Source organism: Salvelinus fontinalis, unplaced genomic scaffold (genome assembly GCF_029448725.1).
Source record: "Salvelinus fontinalis isolate EN_2023a unplaced genomic scaffold, ASM2944872v1 scaffold_0246, whole genome shotgun sequence".
Classification (NCBI taxonomy): domain Eukaryota; kingdom Metazoa; phylum Chordata; class Actinopteri; order Salmoniformes; family Salmonidae; genus Salvelinus; species Salvelinus fontinalis.
The window spans coordinates 214,227-235,657 of record NW_026600455.1 but is presented as its reverse complement, the minus strand read 5'-3'; the positions used below and the strand labels follow the sequence as shown (position 1 = coordinate 235,657).

General features: G+C 41.9%; 2 protein-coding genes across 2 annotated transcripts; both read right to left on the bottom strand.

Annotated features, from left to right (window-relative positions):
• Positions 1 to 2,967: 2,967 nt before the first annotated feature.
• On the bottom strand, positions 2,968 to 12,068 carry LOC129844889 (zinc finger protein with KRAB and SCAN domains 7-like). Its single transcript, XM_055913058.1, has 4 exons — positions 11,582 to 12,068; positions 11,048 to 11,145; positions 10,734 to 10,911; positions 2,968 to 5,764 (listed from the first exon to the last, which is right to left on the bottom strand). Exons 1-4 carry the CDS (start codon positions 11,802 to 11,804, stop codon positions 5,214 to 5,216), a joined length of 1,050 nt encoding a protein of 349 aa, XP_055769033.1. The 5' UTR covers positions 11,805 to 12,068; the 3' UTR covers positions 2,968 to 5,213.
• Positions 12,069 to 18,942: 6,874 nt separating this feature from the next.
• LOC129844895 (zinc finger protein 239-like) lies at positions 18,943 to 20,779 on the bottom strand. Its single transcript, XM_055913062.1, has 3 exons — positions 20,757 to 20,779; positions 19,220 to 19,810; positions 18,943 to 19,144 (listed from the first exon to the last, which is right to left on the bottom strand). Exons 1-3 carry the CDS (start codon positions 20,777 to 20,779, stop codon positions 18,943 to 18,945), a joined length of 816 nt encoding a protein of 271 aa, XP_055769037.1.
• Positions 20,780 to 21,431: the final 652 nt, after the last annotated feature.

The window sequence follows — 21,431 nt, the reverse complement described above, 5'->3', positions numbered from 1 at the left end:
CTTGAGTGGCCGAGCCAGAGCCTGGACTTGAACCCGATCTAACATCTCTGGAGAGACCTGAAAATAGCTGTGCAGCAACACTCCCCATCCAACCTGAAACCTGACAAAGCTTGAGAGAATCTGCAGAAAAGAATGGGAGAAACTCCCCAAATACAGGTGTGCCAAGCTTGTAGCATCATACCCAAGAAGACTCAATGCTGTAATCGCTGCCAAAGGTGCTTCAACAAAGTACTGAGTAAAGGGTCTGAATACTTATGTAAATGTTATTTTTCCGTTTTTTTTTTTTTAATAAATTAGCAACAATTTCTAAAGACCTGTTTTTGTTTTGTCATTATGGGATATTGTGTGTAGATTGTTGAGGGGGAAAATTATTTAATACACAATAGAATAAGGATGTAACGTAACAAAATGTGGAAAAAGTCAAGGGGTCTGAATACTTTCTGAAGGCATTGTATATAGCCATGTTATAAAGTATGAAAAGGCTTGTTCATTCACATGTCATGAATTCACTATGACATCATCATATTTGTATATATCCTAATGAATAAACTTTGTCTGGAAACATGGTTATTATTTATTTAACAAGGTAAGTCAACTGAGAACACATTCTCATTTACAGCAACAACCTGGGGAATAGTTACAGGGGAGAGGAGGGAGAATGCATGAGCCAAATTGTAAACTGGGGATGATTAGGTGACCATGATGGTATGAGGGCCAGATGGGAATTAATCCAGGACACCAGAGTTATCATAAGAGTAGGGGTGTTAAGTGCAATGGGATCTTTAGTGACCACAGAGAGTCATGACACCCGTTTAACGTCCCATCTGAAAGATGGCACCCTACACAAGGCAATGTCCCCAATCTGAATACTTTCCAAAGGCACTGGAAGTGATTGAGGAGACACCGTAATTGCTATATTCTAATTAAAATGATTGACCCATAAGAGAACACATGACCAAAGCAAGGCGTGACCATTTAGAAATAAAACAATATTCTTAATGATAAACATAATCTAATAAACAAATGTTTGCATAACCAACCAGGACCAACCCTGTTTAGCTTCAGAAGCAAGCCAGCTGTGGGAAGTAGGGTGGTATGCTGCTGGCTCCAAAATCAAGCTATATACAGCCTAATTGTTTCCCCCTCAGGAAGCTCTGGTAAACAGTTGATGTAGTACACTGCTGCCACCACCAGGCCTGGAGGGCATTTTGACTTGATAGCGAGTTGTGTTGCTAAAAACGTAGCAGCTAGCTATCTGGCTACTGATCAACCTATTGTGTGTATTGAACATTCATATTGGACTGTAGCAGCTAGCTAACTGGCTACTGATCAACCTATTGTGTGTATTGAACATTCATACTGGACTGTAGCAGCTAGCTATCTGGCTACCGATCAACCTATTGTGTGTATTGAACATTCATATTGGACAGCCTTACCTGTATAGTAGCACCAACACCCATCAGCCCAATCTCTTCTTGATGTCAAAGCTGCAGTGTATTGTTGGTATAGGAGTCTTAAATTAATGAATAATCCTATTTATTTAAAGCCCCGCTAAGATGTCACCATACTATTCCTTTAAAGCCCCTCTGTCAGATATAAATCATCAGTGGGAAACAAACTGACATGGAAACAATGGAGCAAATGTATCACTATCAGAGGGGTGTATTATGACATCAGATAGAACTACTTAGACATTCCAAATATCACTTGATTATCAGAGGAGTGTATTATGACATCATATAGAACTACTCAGACATTCCAAATATCACTTAATTATCAGATGGATGTATTATGACATCAGATAGAACTACTCAGACATTCCAAATCAGGCTTCATCCATATCATGAAGGTGGATATTGATCCAACCATTTCAAAAGTAATGACCAGGCTGACGGAAACAGGATATGCCTGTACAATTCTATTAATGCAGATAGACAATTTGTTTGTTTGTTTTACATGGTGGGATCATTTTGTGTCAGTAAACATTTATGAGCGAGAAATGGTGGAAACTCCTCCATGAGAAAATATTTATTTAATAACCATCACATCTCAGTTAACTTGGAGTCACGCGATGATATGTTGTGTGGTCCTCCCTCTACAACTTGGGAACCCATGTAGTTTATTAGGCTACAGAATAAATAAGTTATGAACTTCACGGGGTGGTGAAACTGCATGTGATGAGCTTCATGCTCCTTTCCAATACATTTTGATGGTCTTATTCTGGTGACATGATGATCGATGCTTGGCTGCCATTTGACAAATAAAATAATATCTCTCTCATCCATAATAATCTCATCATGTAGGTAGCCTACCATCACTGTATATGTGAGCTGCAGGCTACAGTGCACGGGACAAGAGCACGTTTTCTATTTTACACAAGTTTTTAAAACCATCAGGAGAGTTGAAAATGTGATGGAAACCTATTTAACTTGTATTTTTTCATTCGGCACATGGGAATTCAACAGCAAAAGTATTTTTTTGTCTCGTAAAGCCTTTGATTAGCAATAAGTCTGTCTGATAGAAACATTTCTTGTGGAAAAATGCATATATTGTTTAATGCAGATTTTAGAATATTCACATGAAAATCTGTTGCAAATTACATGGAAACTTAGCTACTAAGGTGGATTTTGATCCAACACCTGCTACTTATTCAAACCAGCCCACTGGGCACAGACGTCAGTTCAACATCTAGTTTCTATTTACATCTCTTTGGTTCGTCAACTAAAGTGAATTCTACATGAAATCAACACAAAATGTCACCAGTCATTGGATTTAGGTTGCAAGTCCATGAAACAAAAGGTGTTTTGTTGAAATGACGTGGAAACAACGTTTATTCAACCAGTGGGAGGCTTGTAAATAACCCCAGGAAAGTGGAACGAGGAACTCTTCATTGAGACAATGATGAAACAGCAATCTGTGGGAGAGTTGTGGTGGATATTATAAAATAAGGATCTGCTGGAGTCCAAGTCAAACCAAGATTCTTTATTTCTGAGCTCAGAGAGAATAACAGAGTTACACAGCGCAGTGTAGACAGTCTGAATTCCTGAAGCAGTGGGTGATGAGCACATATCTTTATAGTTGCCTGTTCCTGGGAGGGACTTTATTCATACAAGGACGCAGGTGCAGCTGGTTTGCAACGCAGGATGATACTCCCAGGAACAGGAGATTATAATAGGTCAGTTTCACAAGGTTAGTCTGTGGTGGTTAATTGCTGTATTACCAAATGAGGAGAGACAAAGTTCACACACCAGTAAGTTAAATTACATCTTTAATAATAAGATCTTTGCAATGACAAACACAAACTCAGCAAGAAAAGAAACGTCCCTTTTTCTTCCACAGAAAAAAATGGACAGATCTTTTTCAGGACCCTGTCTTTCAAAGATTATTCGTAAAAATCCAAATAGCTTCACAGGTCTTTGTTGTAATGGGTTTCAACACTGTTTCCCATGCTTGTTCAATGAACCATAAACAATTAATGAACATGCACCTGTGGAACGGTCGTTAAGCAACTAGAATCTTATAGACGGTAGGCAATTAAGGTCACAGTTATGAAAACTTAGGACACTAAAGAGGCCTTTCTACTGACTCTGAAAAACACCAAAAGAAAGATGCCCAGGGTCCCTGCTCATCTGCGTGAACGTGCCTTAGGCATGCTGCAAGGAGGCATGTGGACTGCAGATGTGGCCAGGGAAATAAATTGCAATGTCCGTACTGTGAGATGCTTAAGACAGCGCTACAGGGAGACAGGACGGACAGCTGATCGTCTTCGCAGTGGCAGACCACGTGTAACAACACCTGCACCGGATCGGTACATCCGGACATCACACCTGCGAGACAGGTACAGGATGGCAACAACAATTGCCCGAGTTACACCAGAAATGTACAATCCCTCTATCAGCGCTCAGACTGTCCGGAATAGGCTGAGAGAGGCTGGACTGAGGGCTTGTTGTAAGGCAGGTCCTCACCAGACATCAACGTCAACAATGTCGCCTACGGGCATAAACCCATCGTCACTGGATCAGACAGGACTGGCAAAAAGTGCTCTCACTGACGAGTCGCAATTTTGTCTCACCAGGAGTGATGGTCGGATTCGCGTTCATCGTCGAAGGGATGAGCGTTACACCGAGGCCTGTACTCTGGAGCGGGATCGATTTGGTGGTGGAATGTCCATCATGGTCTGGGGCGGTGTGTCACAGCATCATCAAACTGAGCTTGTTGTCATTGCAGGCAATCTCAACGCTGTGCGTTACAGGGAAGACATCCTCCTCCCTCATGTGGTACCCTTCCTGCAGGCTCATCCTGACATGACCCTCCAGCATGACAATGCCACCAGCCATACTGCTCCTTCTGTGCGTGATTTCCTGCAAGACAGGAATGTCAGTGTTCTGCCATGGCCAGCGAAGAGCCCGGATCTCAATCGCATTGAGCACGTCTGGGACCTGTTGGATCGAAGGGTGAGGGCTAGGGCCATTCCCCCCAGAAATGTCCAGGAACTTGCAGGTGCCTTGGTGGAAGAGTGGGGTAACATCTCACAGCAAGAACTGTCAAATCTGGTGAAGTTCATGAGGAGATGCACAGCAGTACTTAATGCAGCTGGTGGCCACACCAGATACTGAATGCTACTTTTGAATTTGACCCCCCCTTTGTTCAGGGACACATTTCTGTTAGTCACAAGTCTGTGGAACTTGTTCATTTTGTCTCATTTGTTGAATCTTAGGTTCATACAAATATTTACACATGTTAAGTTTATTGAAAATAAACGCAGTTGACAGTGAGAGGACTTTCTTTTTTTGCTGAGTTTACAATTACCATTTTCTATTACAGAGTCTGTGATCATTTCAATTTCATTAAATCATCCGTGGGCCAACAATGCAAATGTAAACAATGGATCAAATGCATCACATCCAAATATCACTGTACTATCTGTAGTGCTGGAGGAATGACACACCCAGATAAACACACACACAGTCAGAGTTTAAAAAAGGACCATTTAAACACATGGAATCTGATCTACTCTATATTCAAACTGTTTTCTCGTAAAAACATACAAATATATGTTTAAGACTACTTTGTACAATTCCATTTCATATGGTATAAACAAGTAAACACATTCTCAGTCAACAATATAAGACAATTGGAGCACTGTGTATGTTCTCTGATGAATTTTAAGTCAATGTGATGTGAAACATGAGTTTACACACGAGGAGAAGTAATTATTCTCCCGTGTGGATTCTCACATGACGTTTAAGTGACCGTGATGAGTAATATGTCTTCCCACAGTCTGAGCATTTGCAAGGGTTCTCCCCTGTGTGCAGTCTCATGTGTTCTTTCAGCTTTCCTGAATGGTTAAAACGCTTTCCGCAGTGGGAGCAGCGGTAAGGCTTTTCCCCTGTGTGTATTCGCTTATGAGCGTTCAGGTTTCCTGACTCTCTAAAACTCTTTCCACAATGGGAGCAGTGGTAAGGCTTCTCCCCTGTGTGTATTCGCTCATGAGATTTCATGTTTCCTAACTTGTTAAAACTCTTTCCACACTGGGCGCAATGGTGTGGCTTCGCTCCTGTGTGTATCCTCTCATGTCTTTTCAGGCTTCCTAATCTGGTAAACCTAGTTCCACACTGGGAGCAGTGGTAAGGCAACTCCCCTGTGTGTATTCGCTCATGAGCTTTCAGGCTTCCTAACTGGTTAAAACTCTTTCCACATTGGGAGCAGAGGTGTCGTCTTGCTGGTTTGGACACCTTTGGTTCCTCGAAGTTTGGTTTTCCTCCTGCCAAAGACAGTGTTTAATTAAAGAGAGACCTGAATGAAACCTCTTCATGATAATGCTGCCTTGTATGAGGTGTCATGACCATACCGATTATCTCTCACCCCCAACTTAGGAGAGATCTAGGGGTATGAAGATGTGGGGGGGTTTTGACCCCTCACACCCATTGTAAATCTTAGGCAACAGACAAAATTCTTTTGAAAATAATTTAATTTAATAATAAATAATCTTTTGTCCTCTCACTATGGAGAACCGGCCTCAGAACATTAAACATGGAATAAATGGACTTTGGAACAATGGTTTCCGTCAGCCACAATGGTGGTAATGACGATAGATGGAATATGAAAATTAATGTCATTTTTGTTTTGTTATTAAAGGTTAAAGGACGACGTCATTATGAAAACATTGTAACTTTAAGAGTTTTCCTAGTATATCCTAGTATATGCTTGATGTTCATACATTGTACGTTGTGTGGAAAATGTTCAAATCAAAGAGAATGTTTTGGTAAAGATGAAATGTGAAGTTAGTTGTCTAAAATTGGATTTGAGTAAAATCTAGACCTTGCCTCATAACTTGGTACGCCCAGAGAATTGCCCTAAAGGCGGTTACGCCCACATCTGACCCGAGTGTATAAGACATGCGAGTTAAGAATTAACATATCAGACTAAGTGACCCGAGCTGCAGCAAAGGTCTGAGTAGTCAACGAACCCAAAACACAACACGAGGTTGAAGACAAAGGAATCCTTTTCTTCTCATGCTATGGATGAATAGCTGCGTCTAAGCGGGTGAATTCAAGCCGGACCACCCGGTCTCCACCCACCATCGAATCGTGGTATCTACACTGTTTTCATTCCTACGCTGTGAGCCCTGAGCTACAGGGCTGGCTGTCCTCAGAAGAACCCTTTCAGAACAAGGGTGAGGAATCAGACCACTAAGCAAAAAGGACACTGACATCATGAGGACAACCAAAGAGTTGCACCAAAGAATTGCATCATTTCTTGAAGCCTAAACGGCCCACGCGGAGAGACCCACAGCGGAGACCTTCAACACGTAATTACATCATTATATTCTGACCCATAAGAGCGGCAGTTCGGGGCAAGGTCAGGGTTCAAATAAGCATAGCTGACAAATGCACCCAAATGTATATTTCTCTCGTGTACTTTCTCCTTTTCTCTCTTTTAAATCCCCATTTTGGGTAACACGCGTCAGAGTGTGTTGGCCTGTTGTACTAAGTTCTAATCAACAGCCTAGACTGTGTTTTGTTTATGCGTATCTTCTATTATCATTTTAGCTTTCTAGTAAATAAATAATCAACTAAAATTGGTGTGGTACGAACTCATTGGTGGGACTCGGGTTTGTGCAGATTCCCGGATTATGCGACGTTCACAATGAGACTGTAGAGGAAATTGATTAATTAGCGACTGTTGTCAAATCGATATTCTGATATTCTTTGAGGTAATTTGGGAAATAGAAACTCCATAAAACTAATTTTCCCATGGTGCCCAGGTTAATGAGTTAATAATTGTCTGATTCATTTAATCACGCAATTATAAACCGTTAATCATTCGATGAGCAGCAGTCGTCACATTAACTAATACAACGTCACGACATATTGGCACCCCGTGGGAGGCATCGAAGATAAAACTATGGCTGCACTTTTGGTTAATTCCATACCAATTGTGTAGCAAGATACATATATACCATTAACTTCTCTTATCTACGGATACCGGATGCGGGTTTGAATTCGACAACATACGGTGATCGCCACAAATAGTCATATTAAACATTCCTGAAAATACAAGTGTCTCACAGGCTTCAAAAGCCTAGAATCTTGATAATCCAACTGCGTTGTCAGATTTAAAAAAGGATTTACTGCGAAAGAATACGATGTGATTATCTGAGCACAGAGCCCCATACCAAACTACTTTTTCAACCAGCACAGGCGTAACAAAATCACAGATAGCAATGAAATAAATAGTTTACCTTTGAAGATCTTGCTCTGTTTGCAATCCCAAGGCTCATTGTTACACAATGAATGGTCTTTTGTTCAGTTAAATCCATTTTTATAGCCTAACACGAAACATTTTGTGAACGCTTATCTCGTTGAATTTCGTGTCATTCAATTTTCGACTAAACATTCGACGTAAATACACAGACTAAACCTGACTTTATCCAGTCATGTTTGGTTTCCTTGCAATCAACTGTTTGTTTGTAACGCAACCAAACTTGATGGGTCATTTCGCGGGACGTGTTGACCCGAAAAAAACGATTGGAAGACAACAAGTAACGACCTCATTGTGCACCAATTATATGACCACTGTCTCGTTGATTGACTGTATTTTAACCCAATGACCACCGATCGTCTTGAAATCTAGCTGGGTAGATAGCCAATGAGCAGAGGTAAACGGCAATATCTAATGTTTGTGTTTTGGAAGACCAACCCATGTAGTAAACTCCGGCGTAAATATCGTCATTCGCCATTGAAGTTTCATACTGGAAGTAGCCAAACTCATTATGCACAGCACTGTTTTGCTAACAAGCATCTTCAGATGTTTATATATCGAAAATCATGGCGAAAAAATCAGGGAAAGCTAAATCTAAGACTAGATATACGAATGTACACAAAATTATAGAGGAAATTGATCGTGAAAGTGAAACATATGCTTTTGGAAGACGACTCAGTTAGCGACCATGACTCAAATGGAAGCATATTTTTTGAACGGAGAGGACATTGTTTTGGACTGGTAAGTTCTTCTCATGCTAATGCCGTTGTTTGAAATGAATAATATAAAATATTATTTGTGATTGTTTTTACATTTTATTTGCAATATATAAAAATGTAATGAAATGTTTAAAGTACACATTGGCTATACTTCCTCCAGCGCATGCTTCCTCAACTCAGTCTACATATTATGGATTAGAGGGAGCATGGTCGAGATGCGTGTCTGCCGCCAACGTGTCCACCCCCAACGTGTGTCCATCCCCCTCTGAAGCTGGTTCATCCAGCTGGACCCCTGCTGTCTCTGGCTCCACACCTCCCGGGCCATCTAGAGGTAAACTGTTCATATTTACTCTTGAGGGCTATATAAACAGATTTGATTTGATAGAGGACTGAGGGTCTTCCAAATATTGAAAGTGTGTAAATAGTTACCTGTGTTATTTTGTAAATGTATATATTTTTTTTCCCTCTCCATTTTTTGGGGGGGTGTGTTAGAATACCATTTTGGTATTTTGTATATAGTTATTTGTTTCAAAATGTATACCTTCACCAATTTGGCCACTTGGGTACATTTGGGCTACATGTGTGGGACACCTGGGTGACTTCATGTTAAATGTCATGTAGCATACTCATTTTGGAAGTTATCAATCTGAAACTTTGCACAAGTACTGTTGCCTTATGTTTTCCACTGAAATTGTCCCCATATTCATATCTGAATGTTTGTTTTATCTTGTTCATTTTAAAGATGATGATACAACAATTAAAAAGAAAAAACGTATTGTTTTTTCATTGTATTATCTAAACCAGATCTATTGTGTTATATTCTCCTACATTCAATTCACATTTACACAAACTTCAGAGTGTTTTCTTTCAAATGGTACCAAGAATATGCATATCCTTGCTCCTGGGCCTGAGCTAGAGGCAGTTAGATTTGGGTATGTCTTCAGGCGGAAATTGAAGGGGAGGGGGGGGGGGGGGGTAGCTGTAAGATTAATAGCTTTTGGGTTAATTCCATACCAATTGTGTAGCAAGATACATATATACCATTAATAGCTATAGGCAGGACTGGTGTGGGAGAAGCGTGTGTGTGTCGTTCCATTTCACCCAGATACTGGTCGGGAGAGAACCACACCTGTGGTACATCTGACGAAAGCCAGTGTGTCGGAGGGTCTACTGAATGCTACGAGCTAGGGCATATGTACCAGCGGATGCAGGCATTCTGAGAATAATACTAGTGGCCCAACTAGTAGGTCGCTTTCAGGAGTGATCTGACTCGGTCATAAGCAATTCCTAGAGCAAAGGACATATGAGCCAGCCATTACGGAAATTTGAGTAGATATATTCGTTTGACCGAAGCCATTATCTTTCTACCTCTCGCATTTGGTAACGTGAAGAGTTTAAGGGTTGAACGTGAGACGTCACCTAGTAAACACGTTCCCTTGTTGGGGGTAACTTCCCTTGCGCCGCGAAGTGGAAACCCCGCGCAAGGAAAGCTAAGCATTGCGCCAGATGCTAAGCTAAGAAAGGGGAGCAGCCATTTTTGTTTTCCCCTTTGTTCATAGTGAATTCCCGCGCCGGGTGGGAATCATGTGAGATCTCAGCTTGCGCTATCAGTAACCTCTGGCGAAGAATCGCCAGTCATTTTTCATTAAATAATTCAGGTTACGCTGTAGGATATCAATCCAGTCTCAACTGATTGGATATCATTGTCTCATTCAATTTAATACATACATTAAATTGATACACTAACTTTCCAGGTTGGTTATTGGAATAATACACAAACTAATGTCTTCTAACAAATGAGACATAGTTAAACTTTTCAACGTTAATGAAGCAATACAGACCACATGAAGTGTCTGGAGTTTAGTTTGTGTGTTCTAGAGTCTTGTAAAGATAGGGGGGTTGACTGGGACAGACAATGTAACATCCATAATGTTTTTAGGAAAAGGTTTTGTAAAACAAGCACCTTACATCAGATCATCTTGAAACTTTCTCTCTAAAGCTAACTTTCATCAAGGTCTTATATGGTCTATTGGTTTCTCTCTTCATTGGCAGAATCCTTTTTCAGTGTTATATATAACATCCATATCCACCAGTCTATCTTCCTGTCAACTAACAGAACACTGCTGGTTGTCCTGGTAACAGATAACAGTCTATCTTCCTGTCAACTAACAGAACTCTGCTGGTTGTCCTGGTAACAGATACCAGTGGGCAGATCTATTGTATTTGTTCAAACTAAACTACAGCACTTACTTTGATGTGTCAAATCTGATCCTTTCTTCTCTTCTCCTCCTCTCACAGTTCCACTCAGCCCCGTTGTTTTCCTGCAGTCCACCAGCAGCACAGACAACCTCTTCATACCCAGCAGTGAGGCGCTACCGGGAGAGGCACGACGCGGGGACTCCGGGAGGGAGGAAGGGCTATCGTTGTCCTGGTAACCATAAAGGAGGGGACACAGACACATATCATAATGGATGCTTATGTCACCGCTGTCATGAAGTGCTTTACAGAAACCCAGCACAGACCCTGATAGAGCAAGCTGTATGTTAGACCAGACCAAGCTCTACCATCTGGTGTTCTGATCTGGAGAGACTCTTCTCTGACTCGTCAGCATCAGGATGTTGTTGAGGCTCCCCAGAGGATCCACGATAGTCATGTCTCTCTCCTGTGTGAATGAGAACATCAAACAGATGGTAAACTTACGACCGTCTATTACAATCATAGGGTCTTACAAGAGGCATTAATCTCTCTAAACAGCCTAAAATGCAAATGTTAAAGGGTCGTTCCACTAAATGGGGGCCTTTTGCATCCCTTTGATATTTTAAGTATAAATTATACTCCAACATTGCATTTTAAAAGCCTGTTATACTAGTTACATGGATAAATTACATGGATAATTTAATAAATCTAATTTAAAAGTCCCCAAAATATATGTACCAATGGCAGATTGAAACTAACAAAGGCAGATGGCCCCTTTAACAATTCCTACAGTACTGAACAACATATTCAAGTGAAGAAGTTCAGTAGAATGGCCCTTAAAACCCCCCACATTAGTTCAACAACGGCATAGTGTGTGACTCGGTTTTTAAGACAGTACTCACTGGTGTTAATCTGATATTCTGTCTCCTCCTCTTTCACTCCCAAGACGTCTTCCTCCTTCACCTTTATTGAGATAGCATCCTCTTCCTCTCTGAAAGGTTCTTCCTCTGTTTCCTCTATAACATCCTCTTCTTCTTTCACGACAATGTTCAGCCTCAGAGCTTCTTTCTGCATACAGCAGACCTCTTCTTCTTTAACAGGGGATGAGTAGTTTAGTGAGCTCATGGTCTGGGATGTTAGAATTAGCGACTAGCCTAACGCTAGGCTCAGTATCAATGTTTAACAACTTTGCAAATTGAACAAGCAAATTAGGTTAAAGTTAACCAGTTGATACGTCAACAGAACTGCGTTTACAACACTGTGATTAGCTAATGTACATTAACATGGTCTAAAGCGTCAATCTTTCAGTTTTATGTTGGCTAGCAAGCTACCGAGGCGGTTGAAAGAGTAGCCGCGTTGTTGTTCCTGAAGAAGTGTCCCGTTCAGTAAATTACACGTCACGCAAGAAGCATCACCTGAAAGATGCATATCGCCATCTGCTGGCTGGAGTTGGTAACGCAGTTTGGAAACAATAGTTACTACACTTTCTGTATTGGAAAAAAACATCATAATAATTTAACAATAAGCTGATATATTGTAAATGATGAATACATACTTCTATTAATTTTTCACATTAGTTTTTATCTAGATGTGACGGTACTATTTCCTTTAAGCTACGCTCTTTAAGACACAAATCATCCTGTAAGGCATTTTAGGCCTTGAGACAAATGAGACATGGATTGTGTATGTGTGCCATTCAGAGGGTGAATGGGGAAGATAAAATTGTTAAGAGCCTTTGAACAGGGTATGGTAGTAGGTCCCAGGCGCCGGTTTGTGTCAAGAACTGCAACGCTGCTGGGGTTTTCCAGCTCAACGGTTTCCCATGTGTACCAAGAATCATCCACCACCCAAACAGTGGTGTTTAAGATGAGGCAGAACGATTTTTTTTTCATGAGCATGGCCTTAATTCTATTACAGCATATTGGATAACTGTCATTCATATTCCATTCACCCTGTTCAATGTAACAGCAATAGGTTTAGGCTAATACATGATACTAGAATTTTCCCTATACCCATCATGAGGCTGCTACAACCTGCCTATGAATGAAAGTTTAGAATGTAGGGTCACACAGGTGGAGATACGTTTTTTAGGTGACAGACAGTGACACATGGACAGACAGTCGTGAAGACATCACCAACTAATTATCATGGTCCAAACACACCAAGACAGTCGTGAAGACATCACCAACTAATTATCATGGTCCAAACACACCAAGACAGTCGTGAAGACATCACCAACTAATTATCATGGTCCAAACACACCAAGACAGTCGTGAAGACATCACCAACTAATTATCATGGTCCAAACACACCGAGACAGTCGTGAAGAGGGCACGACAACAAGTTTTCCACCTCGGGAGACTGAAAAGATTTGGCATGGGTCCGCAGATCCTCAAAAAGTTCTACAGCTGCACCATCGAGAGCATCCTGACCGGTTGCATCACCGCATGGTATGGCAACTGCTCGGCATCTGACCGTAATGCACTACAGAGGGTAGTGAACATCACTGGGGCCAAGCTTCATGCCATCCAGGACCTATATAAAGAAAGACCCAAAAATTGTCAGTCACCCAAGTCATAGACTGTTTTCTCTGCTCCCGCACGTCAAGCGGTACCGGAGCACCAAGTCTAGAACCAAAAGGCTCCTTAACAGCTTCTACCCCCATAAGCCATAAGGCTGCTAAACAATTAATCAAATGGCCCCCTGGACTATTTACATTGACCCTTCATTTGTTTTGTACACTGCTGCTACTTGTTGTTTATTATCTATGAAATGTCAATTCACCCCGACCTACATGAACAAATTACCTCGACTAACCTGTACCCCCGCACATTGACTCGGTACCAGTATCCCCTGTATATAGCCTTGTTATTGTTATTTTATTGTGTTACTTTTTATTATTTTTTACTTTTGGTCATTTGCTCATTTTCTTAACTCTTCTTGAGCCGTACTGTTAGTTAAGGGCTTGTAAGTAAGCAATTCACTGTAAGTTCTACATTTGTTGTATTCGGCGCATTTGACAAATAAAGTTTGATTTTATTTGACAAATTCAGGTATGTTTATCCTGTTTTTTTCTGTTTAAGAAACGTTTGTCTCTAGAGAGTTGAAAACAGCAGGTCTGGGACAGGTAGCACCTCCGGTGAACAGGTCAGGGTTCCATAGCCGCAGGCAGAACAGTTGAAACTGGAGCAGCAGCACGGCCAGCTGGACTGGGGACAGCAAGGAGTCATCATGCCAGGTAGTCCTGAGGCATGGTCCTAGGGCTCAGGTCCTCTGAGAGAGAGAAAGAAAGAAAGAGAGAAAGAGAGAGAGCATACTTAAATTCACACAGGACACCGGATAAGACAGGAGAAATACTCCAGATATAACAGACTGACCCCAGACCCTCGACACATAAACTACTGCAGCATAAATACTGGAGGCTGAGACAGGAGGGGTCAGGAGACACTGTGGCCCCATCCGATGATACCCCCGACAGGGCCAAACAGGCAGGATATAACCCCACCCTCTTTGCCAAAGCACAGCCCCCACACCACTAGAGTGATACCTTCAACCACCAACTTACCATCCTGAGACAAGGCCGAGTATAGCCCACAAAGATCTTCGCCATGGCACAACCCAATGGGGGGTGCCAACCCATGAATACAGCTGCACAGTATTGTCTCTTCTCGATGGCGGTTATGATATTGTTTAGTACCTTGAGCGGGGTTGAGGTGCACCCATGACCAGCTCGGAAACCGCATTGCACAGCGGAGAAGGTTCATGCTGAAAGAGCTCTGATAGGTTGGAGGATGTCCTCCGGAAGTTGTCATAATTACTGTTTAAGTCTATGGAAGCCTTGAGAACCATGAGTCTCATAGGTTTTTGTATTGAAGTCAATGTACCCAGAGGAGGACGCAAAATAGTATGTTTTATTCAATTATTTTTTTATTCAATTATTTGTTGATGTGATTATATTTAGTATAGTTTTATCCAAAAATTATAATTTATTAATGTTTTACCAATTTATTTTATTCTGAAACTCACTGAAACTCCCTTCCCACAATTATGTCATGTTGGCTCGATGTCCTTTGGGTGCAGTGGAGGCTCCTCAGAGGAGGAAGGGGAAGACCATCCTTCTCTGAGGAGTGAAGACTGCACCCAAAGGACATCCAGCCAACATGACACAATTGTGGGAAGCATTGGAGTCAACATGTGCCAGCATCCCTGTGGAAGGCTTTGGACACTTTGAAGAGTTCATGCCCCGACAAATTGAGGCTCTTCTGAGGGAAAAGGAGGAGGTTCCTAGTCCATATTAGGACGTTTATTTCTCTCCAAATGTTTGGTATGATCAGTGTATATTTATATCAAGAAAATATTGCATGACCAAAAGCACAATTCTATTTTTGTAAAAATGAGACAAGTGTACGAGCATATGTGTGTTCTCTCATGAACTTTAAGTAGCCTGTATTTGATGTGATATACTCCTTTCGAGACAGGATTGTGTCACGTCACAGATCTGGGGAAGTGGACCAAAACACTTCTGCAGCATTGAAGGTCCCCATCATCTTAAAAGGAAGAAGTTTGAAACCACCAAGACCCTTCCTACTGCTGGCTGCCCGGCCAAACTGAACAATCGGGGGAGAAGGGCCTTGGTCAGGGAGGTAACCAAGAACCCAATGGTCACTCTGACAGAGCTCCTCTGTGGAGATGGGAGAACCTTCCAGAAGGACAACCATCTCTGCATCACTCCACCAAGCAGGACGTTACGGTAGAGTTGCCAGACGGAAGCCACTCCTCAGTAAAAGGCACATGAAAGCCAGATTGGAGTTTGCCAAAAGGCACCTAAAGGACTATCAGACCATGAGTAACAAAATTCTCTGGTCTGATGAATGCCATGGGTCACGTCTGGAGGAAACCTGGCACCATTTCTACGGTGAAGCATGGGGTTGGCAACATCATGCTGTGGGGATGTTTTTCAGCGACATGGACTGGGAGACTCTTCAGGATCGAGGGAAAGATGAACGGAGCAAAATACAGAGAGATAATTTTTGAAAACTTGCTCCAGAGCACTCAGGACCTCAGACTGGGGCAAAGGTTAACCTTCCAATAGGACAACGACCCTACGCACAAAGCCAAGACAACGCAGGAGTGGCTTTGGGAGATGTCTCTGAATGTCCTTGAGGGGCCCAGCCAGAGCCCGGATTTGAACCCGATTTAACATCTCTGGAGAGACCTGAAAATAGCTTTGTAGTGACACTCCCCATCCAACCTGACAGAGTTTGAGAGGATCTGCAGAGAAGAATGGGAGAAACACGAGGCTCCTGCTGCTGCTGTCCTCAAGGGCAAATTGACAGATTTTTTACCTAGTTGTCTTTGGGATTCAAACCAGAGATCTTTCGGTTACTGGCCCAAAACTAGTAACCGCTAGGCTACCTGCAGCAGGAGCCACACATTTATTTTTCCCTCATTATGAACATTCATATTGGTCAACAGTCAACCTATTGTGTGGATTAAACATTCATATTGGACTGTAGCAGCTAGTTAACTGGCTACCGATCAACCTATTGTGTGTATTTAATATTTATATTGGACTGTAGCAGCTAGCTAACTGGCTACTGATCAACCTATTGTGTGTATTGAACATTCATATTGGACAGCCTTACCTATATAGTAGCACCACCACCCATCAGTCCATTCTCTTCTTGATGTCAAAGCTGCAGTGTATTGTTGGTATAGGAGTATTAAATTAATGAATAATCCTATTTATTTAAAGCCACACTAAGATGTCACCATACTATTCCTTTAAAGCCCCTCTGTCAGATATAAATCATCAGAGTGGGAAGCCAACTGATATGGAAACAATGGAGCAAATGGATCACTATCAGAGTGTATTATGACATCAGATAGAACTACTCAGACATTCCAAATATCACTTGATTATCAGAGGGGTGTATTATGACATCAGATAGAACTACTCAGACATTTCAAATCAGGCTTCATCCATATCCTGAAGGTGGATATTGATCCAACCATTTCCAAAGTAATGACGGGGCTGACGGAAACAGGATATGTCTGTACACTTTTATAAATGCAGACAGACGATTTGTTATTTAGTTTGACATGGTTGGGTCTTTTAGTGTCAGTAAAAATTTTGAAACGAGAGATGGGTGTGGAAACTCCTTTCCTTTCTTTTTTTGTGCACTACGTCATAACGCAAAGTCTTTAATCCGCAATAAGTCTGTTTGATGTAAACATTTCAGGTGGGAAAATATGTATATATTTTTTTGCAGATTTTAGAATATTCACATGAAAATCTGCACGGAAACTTAGCTACTAAGGTGGATATTGATCCAACACCTGCCACATATTCAAACCAGCCCACTGGGCACAGACGTCAGTTCAACATCCAGTTTTTATTTACATTTCTTTGAGTCATCAAGTAAAGTGAATTCAACATGAAATCAACACAAAATGTCACCTGTCATTGGATTTAGGTTGCCAGTTCGATGAAAAATAAAAAAATACCTGCCGTTCATGGCTTTTTACAACTCCAATCAGTTTTCAACATTAATCTATCATCACATGGATTTGTTTTGTTGAAATGACATGGAAACAATGTTTATTCAACCAGTGGGAGGCTTGTAAATGACCCCAGGAAAGGAAAACAAAGAACTCTTCATCGAGACAATGATAAACAGCAATCCGTGGGAGAGTTGTGGTGGATATTATAAAATAAGGATCTGCTGGAGTCCAAGTCAAACCAAGATTCTTTATTTCTGAGCTCAGAGAGAATAACAGTTACACAGCGCAGTGTAGACAGTCTGAATTCCTGAAGCATTGGGTGATGAGCACATATCTTTATAGTTTCCTGTTCCTGGGAGGGACTTTATTCATACAAGGATGCAGGTGCAGCTGGTTTGCAACTCAGGATGATACTCCCAGGAACAGGAGATTATAATAGGTCAGTTTCACAAGGTTAGTCTGTGGTGGTTAATTTCCGTATTACCAAATGAGGAGAGACAAACTTCACACACCAATCAGTTATACTTAAACTACATCTTTAATAATAAGATCTTTGCAATGACTTTCAACAATTCACTATTTCTAATGAACCGTTGAGAGTGGCAACACAATGGCTACTGAAATCTTTTATAGCAAAGATCCACCCCCTAGTCGACATAACAAACCACAGATATTAGGAACAGTTCACAAAGTGAGACTTTATAATGAGAAAGGAGTATCCTGTAGCCAGATAGCATTCGCTATAATTTATCGTTCAGTTTGGTCCCTAAGACCAGGTTCTAATCTCGTTCCTGGTACTTCATAGCACAAAAACACCAACTCATCCAATGGCATAACTCAATTGTCAACTCTAGATACTCCCATCTCAAGTAAAACCCCTTCTTGACCCCACTCCTGGACAAGCTCACTGAGGGGAGTGAGCCTCTAGGTCATACACTATCCCAGGATAAGTGCAACATCAGAGAGGACATACAATGGTTCCAGACACTGCCATACACCTCCCCCAAAGGAGGGAGTGACTTGCGCACAGACATTGTGGAAACCAGTAATTGGTTCCCCATTAATCACACCATCCCTTCACATAGTTTAACAGATACATTCACATATGAAGACAATGTTCCCTCCTGTCCTCTTCCCTTCCTGATATTCTGCATAGCACCAGGGACATGTAAAAGACAAGCCTGACCTCTCCCCTCTCTGGGCCCCAGGTGACTGAGCCCCAGCTGAGGGAAGAAGTGCAACTGCCAACACCAGAGTCCGAAGGGATACATTCTAATAACAAGTATTTCACATCAGCATATTATGCAGATAAGACATCTTAATTATCTATGTTACCCAACTAATTCTGATTCATCCACCACAAGTCACATACTCAGATATGTGGACACATACAATTAACATTTTGCATTACAGAGTCTGTGAACATTTTAATTTCATTAAATCATCAGTGGGCCAACATTGCAAATGTAAACAACGGAACAAATGCATCACATCCAAATATCACTTGATTATCTGCAGTGCTGGAGGAATGACACACAGATAAACACACACACAGTGTCAGAGTTTAAAAAAGGACCATTTAAAACAGAAGGAATCTGACCTACTCTATATTCAAACTACATATTCAATTCATGTTTTCTAATAAAAACATACAAATATATGTTTTAGTATACTTTGTACAATTCAAGTTCATATGGTAAAAACAGGTAATCATTATCAGTCAACAATATAAGACAGCAAGTCCCCTGTGTGTATTCTCTCATGCCGTTTCAGCTCCCCCGGCTGGGTGAAACTCATTTCCACATTTGGAGCAGTGGTAAGGCTTCTCCCCTGTGTGTATTCTCTCATGCAGTTTCAGATCCGCAGGCCAGTTGAAACCCTTTCCACACTGGGAGCAGTGGTAAGGCTTCCCCCCTGTGTGTATTATCTCATGAACTTTCAAGTTCTTTAAATGGTTATAACTCTTTCCACATTGGGAGCCGTGGTAAGGCTCTTCCCCTGTGTGTTTTCTCTCATGTTTTTTCAGATCCCCTGACCGGCTGAAAAACTTTCCACACTGTGAGCAGTGGTAAGGATTCTCCCCTGTGTGTATTCTCTCATGCCGTTTCAGGTCCCCCGGCTGGGTGAAACTCTTTCCGCACTGGGAGCAGTGGTAAGGCTTCTCCCCTGTGTGTATTCTCTCGTGCCGTTTCAGATCCCCAGGCCGGTTGAAACCCTTTCCACACTGGGAGCAGTGGTAAGGCTTCTCCCTTGTGTGTATTATCTCATGAACTTTCAAGCTCCTTAAATGGTTATAACTCTTTACACACTGGGAGCAGTGGTAAGGCTTCTCCCCTGTGTGTATTCTCTCATGCCGTTTCAGATTCGCCGACTGGCTGACACCCTTTCCACACTGGGAGCAGTGGTAAGGCTTCTCAACTGTGTGTATTCTCTCATGTTTTTTCAGGTTCCCTAAATCGTTAAAACGCTTTCCGCACTGGGAGCAGTGGTAAGGCTTCTCCCCTGTGTGTATTCTCTCATGTTTTTTCAGGTTCCCTAAATCGTTAAAACTCTTTCCGCACTGGGAGCAGTGGTAAAGCTTCTCCCCTGTGTGTATTCTCTCGTGCCGTTTCAGATTCGCCGGCTTGCTGAAACCCGTTCCACACTGGGAGCAGTGGTAAGATTTCTCCCCTGTGTGTATTCTCTCATGTCGGTACAGGTCCCTTAACTGGTTAAAACACCTTCCACAGTGGGAACACTGGTGTCTTCTTGTTGGTTTGGACGTCCCTGGCTCTGGTTCCTCTGAGTCTGGTCTTTCTCCTGCCAAACACAGTGTGTTTTTTAAAAAAGAGACCTGAATGAAACCTCCACATGATAAATAGGCCTTGCTACGAAGGTAAATCATAATCAGATCGCTCAATAACCTAAGGCCAGTTTTAACAATCTTGGTGTGATTTGAAAACACATGTTGTAGAGTTTCCTGGTAATTACTGATAATGTTTACATTACTTTTTTATTCATTCTGCTTTACAAGTCAGAACACAAACTAAACCGTTCTTGGACACTCAAGACACAGACGTCGCTTAATTCCAATCGAGCAGGTGGTTCTAAATATATAACTTTCATAGCTGTATGATACAGAATGTGAGCTACAGTTGTGGCCAAAAGTTTTGAGAATGACACAAATAATTAATTTCCACAAAGTTTGCTGCTTCAGTGTCTTCAGATATTTTTGTCAGATGTTACTATGAAATACTGAAGTATAATTACAAGCATTTCATAAGTGTCAAAGGCTTTTATTGGTAATGACATGAAGTTGATGCAAAGAGTCAATATTTGCAGTGTTGACCCTTCTTTTTCAAGACCTCTGCAATCCACCCTGGTGTCAATTAACTTCTGGGCCACATCCTGAGATGGCAGCCCATTCTTGCATAATCAATCCTTGGAGTTTGTCAGAATTTGTGGGTTTTTGTTTGTCCACCCGCCTCTTGAGGATTGACCACACGTTCTCAATGGGATTAAGGTCTGGGGAGATTCCTGGCCTTGGACCCAAAATATTGATGTTTTGTTCTCCGAGCCACTTATCATGTTTGCCTTACGGCAAGGTGCTCCTTCATGCTGGAAAAGGAATTGTTCGTCACCGAACTGTTCCTGGATGGTTGGGAGAAGTTGCTCTCGGAGGATGTGTTGGTAGCATTCCTTATTCATGGCTGTGTTCTTAGGCAACATTGTGAGTGAGCCCACACCCTTGGCTGAAAAGCAACCCCACACATGAATGGTCTCAGGATGCTTTACCGTTGGCATGACACAGGACTGATGGAAGCGCTCACCTTGTCTTCTCCGGGCAAGCTTTTTTCCAGATGCCCCAAACATTTGAAAATGGGATTCATCAGAGAAAATGACTTTACCCCAGTCCTCAGCAGTCCAATCCCTGTACCTTTTGCCGAATATCAGTCTGTGTGCAGATGCACTCACACCTGCCTGCTGCTATTCCTGAGCAAGCTCTGTACTGGTGGTGCCCCGATCCCGCAGCTGAATCACCTTTAGGAGACGGTCCTGGCGCTTGCTGGACTTTCTTGGGTGCCCTGAAGCCATCTTCACAACAATTAAACCGCTCTGAAGCCTTCTTCACAACAATTGGACCGCTCTCCTTGAAGTTATCGATGATCTGATAAAGGGTTGATTTAGGTGCAATCTTACTGGCAGCAATATCCTTGCCCGTGAAGCCTTTTTTGTGCAAAGCAATGATGACGTCACGTGTTTCCTTGC

Coding starts and splice junctions, on each gene's coding strand:
- LOC129844889 (XM_055913058.1), bottom strand. CDS start 11,804: ATGAGCTCACTAAACTACTCATCCCCTGTTAAAGAAGAAGAGGTCTGC. Junction 10,912..11,047: donor CCAGATCAGAACACCAGATG/GTAGAGCTTGGT, acceptor TATGGTTACCAG/GACAACGATAGCCCTTCCTC. Junction 5,765..10,733: donor ATCAGATTTGACACATCAAA/GTAAGTGCTGTA, acceptor TGTCTTTGGCAG/GAGGAAAACCAAACTTCGAG.
- LOC129844895 (XM_055913062.1), bottom strand. CDS start 20,779: ATGAAGGAGCACCTTGCCGTAAG. Junction 19,811..20,756: donor AAGGAGCACCTTGCCGTAAG/GCAAACATGATA, acceptor AACGGGTTTCAG/CAAGCCGGCGAATCTGAAAC. Junction 19,145..19,219: donor TGTGGAAAGTTTTTCAGCCG/GTCAGGGGATCT, acceptor ATGTGGAAAGAG/TTATAACCATTTAAAGAACT.